Genomic DNA, 9,326 nt, shown 5'->3' with positions numbered 1-9,326 from the left:
GGGGGCTGGTCGATTACGTCGATCTTAGTTCTACCTTATCGAACTGCGAAAAGATGAGATGTAAAGTCGATCTCAGAAGGATTTGAACTCGGAACGTAAAATAATAATAATAATAATGTTCTCATTATCTGCCTCAAGTTAAGTAATTAACGAAGGAGGGAAAAAAGTCGTTTTAGAGTGTTTCATGGTCAGTTCCTAATCATAACTGTTTCGGTAACAATAATATTAACAATAATGACTTTTGGGAAAGTTGAAAAGTTCACCGTGCCACATCGAAACGACATTAATTAGCATTATTATTATTATTAATAATAATAATAATAATAATGGTAACCATTTCTTCTTACATAGGCTCAGAGGCAGAAATTTTCGAATCGGGGGCAGTCGAAAATATATATCGACCTCAACATATGACTGGTATTTTATTTATTTATTTTAAAGATCCTGGATGGAATCGGAATTATCACGACGAACTTTAATATTTTTGGACAAAGAATCCTTAATAATAGAGGTTCCATTATTTGCCATAAGGGTATCGGATAAGGTTAATCTTACAAGGATTAATGACAGAAGTTTTAAAAGAAATTATCTAAGTCTAGCGTCCATGTTGGCTTTTAATTATGATAATAGAACGATTAATGGACATTATTGGTGTGTTAAGTAGAAGCCGCTTATTGTGATCACTCGGAGACTAGTTTGTTTCCCAATAATAATTAGTTTCATAACATCTGTGATTACATATGTTTATATATGTGTGTGTGTGTATCTATCTATCTATATATATGTATACATAATGCTATGTGTGTGTGTGTGTGAGGAAAATGGGGGGGGGCACAGTTCTGTAGGAATGCTCAGAAATCAGTTAAAAAATAAAGGACAGATTGGATGATGTCCCCTATTTATACCCTCCCCACCACAAATTAAAAAGACGGAATGGTCGCGAATGGAACGTTTTTGGTTATAAGTCGTATTTCCGTATTTTTTTCACTCCAGACTGACCGTGAAACCAAGTTCGTCAAGAACTTATAAAACGAAAAGAAAACGTCCCAAAAAGTTGGATGTCAGAATAATTTACTAAAAGTTTTAAAAAAGTTTTCGTGTCCAAAATTGCGCCATCGCCAAGACGGACGAGCGAAGGATCCGTTTTCTATATGAGCTTTCGGTTTGCTAGAAATAGCTGTCAAATCTGCTAGTGATTCTCAGTTATGAAGGTGACATCCCAGTTACTTGAAAATAAATAAAATAAAAGATTTAAAAAAAAAACTAGCACATTTTCGATAATGTAGTCCACTGCTTAATTAAAAAAAAAACCTCCCAATTATGTTAGATTGAAGTAACTTCAGATTTTTAAAAAATAAATTATGCGCTGTGTGTGCGCCCACCAATTTTTTATTTTTATGTTTTCAGATTAAATTCCGACGTAATCGTAATCTATGCCATCTAAAAGGTTCTCGTACAAAATTTCATTGAAATATATCCATTTTTCTGAGAGTTATGAGGGAACAAAGTCGGCGTGTGATGATTTGGGGTGCACTTGTGTAGTTATACACTCCAAGCCATTATGATTATAGATCCATTCCATCTAGTTAGGCCTGGTGTTAAACGACATCAACTCAGTTTTCGTCCATAAAAGCAATAAGCATTGAACGATCTGGGTCTCAAGCGCTTAAGGGACCTCCTCCTCTTGTCCTACTTAAAGATAATTTTATAACCCCTTCGTTATCCATTTTACCTCTTGTTATTTTAACCCTAGGCCTTAGGTCAAACTTGATTTAAGCAGATATATGATCGCAAGTTTTTTTAACCGTGACCATCACGTTTTTTTAGTATATTCAGCAACATTGCATTACACGATGTGTCCCCGCTTCCTGTTTTTTAAGGGGATTTGGCTGTTATTTCTAGAACTTCGAACGATCGTGTAGAGGCGTCCCCCGTCGCCCTGCATCTGATTGTGTTAATGTCAGTGAGGGTGTATATATTATCTCTATATTTTCCCTCCTTTTTAGTAAAGCTTCTTCTCTCTCTCCCCCCCCCCTCCATGTGTGTCATATGCGTGTGTACATATATATATATATATGTGTGTGTGTGTGTGAATATATATACATGTCAAGTATTTTCGCGTATATCAATGAAATTATATACGTATGCACAGATTCGTTTGGTAGATAACCTGTGTATGAATACGTGTATATATAGACATGGTATGCATAGATATATATGTGTATATGTATACGTCGATGTATAAATGTGTGTGTGTGTGTGTGTGTATATTATTTCTTTTCTTTTACTTCTTTCTGTCATTTGACTGTGGCCATGCTGGAGCAGCGCCTTTTAGTCGAGCAAATCGACCCCAGGACTTATTCTTTGTAAGCCTAGTACTTATTCTATCGGTCTCTCTATTGCCGAACCGCTAAGTTACGGGGACGTAAACACACCAGCATCGGTTGTCAAGCGATGTTGGGGGGACAAACAGACACACAAACACATACATACATATATATATATATATATATATATATATATATATATACACGACGGGCTTCTTTCAGTTTCTGTCTACCAAATCCACTCACTAGGCTTTGGTCGGCCCGAGGTTATAGGACAAGACACTTGCCCAAGGTGCCACGTAGTGAGACTGAACCCGGAACCATGTGGTTCGTAAGCAAGCTACTTACCACGTATATTTTTATAAGTGTGTGTATATATGTATATATATATATTTGTATACTTATTTATGTGTATGTGTGTGCGTGTGTGTATATATTTGTATGTATATAAGCTCTAACTAGTTTCAGCTGGTAAGCTGCTCTCATGCTGGGACACCATAGTTATGTTTATATTTGTGTATATATGTACATATATATATATATATATATGTACGTGTGTCTGTGTGTGCATGCAGCATTGTGTCAAATAGTTAAGCAGTTCACCTCACTGACATGAGGTTCTGGTTTCAATCCTACTATGTGGCATCTTGATTCAGTTGGTTTCTTGCATTTTTTTCTTGTTTTTTATCAAAGACTTATTTTGACCCTAGCCTCCTTAGTAAAATTAGGAAGATGGAAGCTGTATCGAAGCCTATCAGTTTGATTATGCCTTGTCACGCACTGCAACACTGCTTCAGGACTACATTAAGTATAAACATGACTGTGAAATACACAACCATTTAATATGAGAAGGCAATGTTATAATTGGTCTATCCATTGAGAACTCATTGTTGAAATCGATGGAGGGCCATATATGTAATTATAGATGTAGGTATAGTTGTGTGGTTTGGGTTTGCTTCCCAATCACATAGTTTTTGGTTCAGTTCTTGTGTGTGGCACTTTGGATAAGTCTCTGTCACTGTAGCCATGGACTGACTAAGGCATTGTGCATGAATTTGATAGATAAATTGTATGAAGCTGATTGTATGTATGTGTGTATAACACACACACACACACACACACACACACACACACACACATATAAGGCATGACTGAGGTAAGAAGCTTGCTTCCCAACCACATAGTTCAGTCCCACTGTGTGGCACCTGCATTTGTGTCTTTCTATAGCCCCGGGCCGACCAAAGCCCTGTGAGTGGATTTGGTAGACAGAAACTGAAAGAAGCTTGTCATATATATGTGTGTCTTTGTGTCTCTGTTTGTCCCCTCCCCCTGTCATCATTTGACTACTGGTGTCGGTGTGTTTATGTCCCTGTAACTTAGTGGTTCAGCAAAAGAGACTGATAGAATAAGTACTAGTCTTAAAAGATAAGTCCTGGGTTGATTTGTTCAACTAAAAACATCCCTCAAGGCAATGCTCCAGCATGGCAACAGTCAAATGACTGAAACAAGTGAAAGAGTAACGAATATGTGTTTGTACAGATTAATTACAGTATTCAATGGAATCTAGGTACGTCACCATGTAGGATGCAAGAAATGGCTAGGTACAATAGCGTAGGATATTGAATATAAGTAAGTACTAAAAATCTAATATAATCCATAGACTGAGGGCTGGTTCTCGGTGTGGTTATAAAAAGAAACGCAAATGGTGTTAAATTTTAAACTCCATTTGTATTCTTTATATTGTAGGGTGGAGTATTTTTTTCCCCGATTTTCAAGTTTGTGATGGGGGTAGTATGGAAAAGTTGTGAATGGGCATCCGAATAACTCGTGTATACTCTTAGAACATGGCAAAATTATCTTCTGTCTCTACAAATGCATTGAAAAATGGAAAAAGTGGAAAAATAAACTCCTCTACTTAAGGGGCTGGGGCAGACTGAGAGTATTAAGGGCTCTCAGGCATAACTGTTTACCAGGCCCCTTAGCATTGATTTAGTAGAGTGTGGGCCCCTCAGATCGTCGGGCAGTGCCCGATTGACTGACGCCTCAGGCTGCCCCTGTCTGAGGGTAACTTTTAGACGATTGTGATGAAATTACTCTAAAATATGACTTCAACAGGTTTTTATTTCTGTGACTTCATCTTCCTAAACAAGAAGAAAAATTTTCTGCATTCCGTAAATTATGATATTTATGATGCCTTTGCATACTCTTATACTCTGCCTGGCTTTTTGATACCAAATATTTTATACCAATAATATTTATGATTATATTTTTTCTTTTTCCAGATAAACTTTCACCCAAGCTGAATCCAAGCATGGCCACAAAAAAGAAACTGACACAAGGTAACCATACCATTTATGAAGATGCACCATTTTGAGTGTGGCCGTTGCCAGTACCGCCTGACTGGCTCCCGTAGGATTTTCGAGCGAGATCGTTGCCAGTGCCCCTGGACTGGCTTGTGCGGGTGGCACATAAAAGACACCATTTCGAGCGTGGCCGTTTTCGTGCGGGTGACACGTAAAAGCACCCACTACACTCTCTGAGTGGTTGGCGTTAGGAAGGGCATCCAGCTGTAGAAACTCTGCCAAATTAGACTGGAGCCTGGTGTTGCCATCCGGTTTCACCAGTCCTCAGTCAAATCGTCCAACCCATGCTAGCATGGAAAGCGGACGTTAAACGATGATGATGATGTTGTTGTTTAATCCCGAGTCTACCTTGTTCCACTTTACCTGTGATTAAAGATGTTCCAGTCATGCCCATCTCATCATTTTCATTTTTGGTATTCAGAGACGGCCATAGTGTAATTAAGTCTGCATTATCTAATGTGTCTTTCTTGGATATAGATTAACTGATATATATATATATATATATATATATATATATAGAGCCAGTAGTGTCAGTGCCAAGCAGTGTTTAAGCATAAGCGATTTGTGATGTATTTCCACTCCTAAAGGCAAATTCTACTGCAGTTAGCATAGAGAAAAAATTCTCTCTTATGGCAAAAGGTGTAAAACCCCCATACCTGTCAGGTAATTGCAGTGAATTCCCCTTTTAGAAGTTGAAATCTGTCACAAACATTTTAACTAACCGAAAGTTAGCTCACACACACACACACACACACACACACCTGATATGACCACCTCCTCCAATGCTCCCTCTCCTCTCAAAGGATGTTTGTCTTATGAGTTACTTGGTGACCTCGCCTGTGCTGGTGCCACATAAAAAGCACTCGGTCCACTCTGCTGGGTGGTCAGTGTTAGGAAAGGCATCCGACCATAAAAAAACCATGTCAAAACAAACAAAGAAGTCTGGTGCTGGCTCCTTTCAAATGGTCCAACGCATTCCGCCATGGAAGACGGACATTAAACGATGATGATTTCTCTGTCAAACGTAATGCATATTTCTTCACATTGTTTTAAATTAACCCTGCATCATCTCACACCTTTGAGATTTCAATCATCAGATTGTTTACTTTTAGAATGACATTGCAGCATAGGTGTCCCAGTCTGTATTTGACCAGTTTGATCGTAAAACAAACAGGATATTTTGGTTGGATATGGCCGGTTTAAATGCTAAAGTGTTAACTAATTGTTTTTTTCCTTTCATTTCAGCTCGTTTGTCATTCAAACCATTGGATGCCAAGCCCAACAAGCCTGTAACTGCCTCCAAGAAACGCAAGCTGTCTGACCAAGATACTAGTCTGAGTAAAACTGCCAAGATTCAAAAGGCAAATATCGAAAATAAAATAAAACCTCACAATAATATTACAAATAATAATGGTATTAATAACAACAACAACACTAACAATAATAGTGACAGTAGTAGTATTAGTAATGTTAATAAAAATAATAGTAGTAGTATTGCCGAGATGGAGGTGTGCGATGAGGTTATTTCCAGTTCTGGCTCAAGTAGTGTCGCGACACCAATGCAACAGACTGTGAAATCTCACACGTTGGACAAGTTCTTCTCGTCGAGAAACGTCCAAGATGAGATTATTTCCAGTTCCACCAATGACGTCATCGATTTGACCAGATCTGACGGGGATGACAACATCAGCGAGAAATGTGAAGAGAATATAGAAAAAGAAAACAAACTGAGCAGTAACTTCAACGAAGACGCTAACTTTGCATTGCTTACGGACCCCCAAGCTAAGCCAAAGTCAAGCCTCGGCAATGCAAAGAGCAGCGTTCTCAAAGAGAAATTCGATCAGGTTGTGGGACGATCAGGCTGTGAAGTGAAAGTCTTTCTGCCCGACCTTGCACTTTGCGACATGTCTGTCTGTTCGTCTCCTGCCGACAGCAAGCTGATCAACTCTGCGCTCTCGGGCTCTAGTTGCAAGTCGCCTCTGTCCAGTTCTTCCAAGTCCCCGAAGCAATGCGCAAAGTCGCTGGTGCTGCCGACATCCGCAGAACAGAAGGACGACGACGATGACTCCAGTTCAGAGCTTGACCTCTCCACATGTGCCACTCCCTGCAATGAGGAGTCTTCCACTACTTGCTCCGTGGCCAGTCACTCGGATGAGGACGTCACACCAATGGAAAACAAAGAGAAACCAAACCCGTTGGCAAGTACTCCAAAAACTGCACAGGTGAAACAAAAGGTGAGTAATAGAATGATATTTGTGTGTGTATATATATATATATATATATACTCTTTTTACTCTTTTTTACTTGTTTCAGTCTTTTGACTGTGGTCATGCTGGAGCACCGCCTTTAGTCGAGCAAATCGATCCCAGGACTTATTCTTTAGAAGCCTAGAACTTATTCTATCGGTCTCTTTTTGCTGAACCGCTAAGTTATGGGGACATAAACACACCAGCATCGGTTGTCAAGCGATGTTGGTGGGGACAAACACAGACATATATATATATATATATATATATACGACAGGCTTCTTTCAGTTTCCGTCTACCAAATCCACTCACAAGGCTTTGGTCAGCCCGAGGCTATAGTAGAAGACACTTGCCCAAGATGCCACGCAGTGGGACTGAACCCGGGACCATGTGGTTGGTAAGCAAGCTACTTACCACACAGCCACTCCTCGCCTATATATATATATATATATATATATATATATATATATATATCTCATCTTTTACTTGTTTCAGTCATTAAACTGTGACTGTGGCCATGCTGGGGCACCACCTCGAAAGATTTGTAGTCGAATGAATGAGTCTTTGTACTTGGTGTTTTTGTTTATTTTAAGCCTAGTATTTATTTTGTTTGTCTGTTTTGCTGAACTGTTAAGTCATGGGGACATAAACACATCAATAGTGAGGTGGGTACAAACACAGACACAAAGACACACTCACATGTCACCAACCCTCAATTGTTTCCAAGAAAGATGATATTTTGCTTTGGCTAGGCATGTTTTTCTCATAGTCGATTCAAGACGAACAACACCGTTTGTACGATGGTGATGCTTATTTACGACCACCACTTAGTCTCAAGACACGCACACAAACAAACATACAATGGGCTTCTTTCAGTTTCCATCTACCAAATCCACTCACTAAACTGTTCAGCTATAATATAGTAAAAGACATTTACCCAAGGTACCATGCTATGGTACTGAACCCAAAACCACATGGTTGGAAAGCAAACATCTTAACACCACAACCACGTCTGCACCAAATATAGTAAAATGTCCCCCCAAAAAAAAGTTAAGATAAACTTTACAGTTTCTCATCTGGGTTTCTATATTTTCTTTTTCTCTCTTTCTCTTTCTCTAGCGACGACGAATTGATCCGATGAGGCAGAAAATCAAAGAGGAGAGGGAAAAGGAACGATTGAAGCGGAAAGAGGAAAAAGAAAACGAACGACTGCAGAAACTACAACAACGTAAAGAAGATAAGGTGAGCATACATTCTCAGTGTGGTTGGCGTTTAGGGAGACCTTGCCTAATCAGATCAGAACCTGGCGCAGCCCATCCCCCCAGCATACCGGTTTTCAGTCAAACCATCCAACCCATGCCAGCATGGAAAGCAGACGTTACATGATGATGATGTGGTTGTTTATTTTAACAATGATATTGTAGGGTAGGTGTGAGAGGCCAGCTCTGGCCGGTTTGGACATAAAAGCAAAAAGTATATTTTGGCCTGATAGGGGCAGTTTAAATCAGGGCCGTTTAGTCGTAGTTGGAAATAATTTAGGAGTAGCTGGAGTCAGAGTTGGTATAATTTTACTGACTCCGACTCCAACTCACAATATCTTTATTCTTTAATATGTAGTGACGTCATCTTGAGGGTCTCCAGCACGCATGCGCTGGGTTGAAACCTTCTGGAAGGCCTGCCAGAAGTTCCCTCATGTGCAGAAAAATAGCAGCAGCTGAACTATGCAGATGTGTCCTCAACAGCTCTGCTGCTCACCTGAGACGCTCGGTATTTGACCAGCTCCGTGTAGCTGGAGTTCTGTGAAGAATGCTTTCATAAATTTGTGACTAAACCGACGTTGCTGCTTCCACATCAAGGCGACCTGGCTACTGATTGTCCCAAGATGTAACTCTTGTACAGACGAAAAATAAAAGATTGTTATTTGTTCGGATGTTCTTGTTCCGATATTTTTCCTTCCAATATTTATGTAAGGAATTGTGTGGCACCCTTACAAATATAAACAAGTTATAAGATATAGGCCTATTCAAAGTACAAGTGCATGCATATGCTTTATAAGATACGTAGAGCACAATCACTTAATTACATAAGCACTGGGGTCGATGTAATCGACTTCATCCCTTCCCCCAAATCTGAGGCCTTGTGCTTCCAGTAGAAAGGATTATTATTATTATTATTTTGTTTTTGAAAGCTACTTTCTGTTTGTATAACTCAGGAGAGGAAATCTCTAGAACGGCAACATCTAAAGATGCAGAAAGATAAAGAGCGTTCGGAGAAGGAGAAACAGCGAGAGATGGAACGACTGGGGAAAGAAAAACTGAAAGATGAACTGCGTCGTAAGAAGCAAGATATGATTGAGTGAGTCTTGTTTCTAAATTAAGTTCTATGTTTGG

General features: G+C 39.4%; 1 protein-coding gene across 1 annotated transcript in view; it reads left to right on the top strand.

The window, feature by feature from the left end:
- Nucleotides 1-9,326, top strand: part of LOC106879361 (chromatin assembly factor 1 subunit A) — a 21,409-nt gene that overhangs the window by 1,583 nt on the left and 10,500 nt on the right. The window contains exons 2-5 of the mRNA XM_052973446.1: nt 4,610-4,666; nt 5,936-6,924; nt 8,056-8,178; nt 9,149-9,291. Coding sequence (XP_052829406.1) covers nt 4,610-4,666; nt 5,936-6,924; nt 8,056-8,178; nt 9,149-9,291 — 1,312 coding nt within the window. The remainder of the gene's footprint in view (nt 1-4,609; nt 4,667-5,935; nt 6,925-8,055; nt 8,179-9,148; nt 9,292-9,326) is intronic.

Source organism: Octopus bimaculoides, chromosome 15 (assembly GCF_001194135.2).
Source record: "Octopus bimaculoides isolate UCB-OBI-ISO-001 chromosome 15, ASM119413v2, whole genome shotgun sequence".
NCBI lineage: Eukaryota > Metazoa > Mollusca > Cephalopoda > Octopoda > Octopodidae > Octopus > Octopus bimaculoides.
This window is presented reverse-complemented; position numbering and strand designations above follow the sequence as displayed.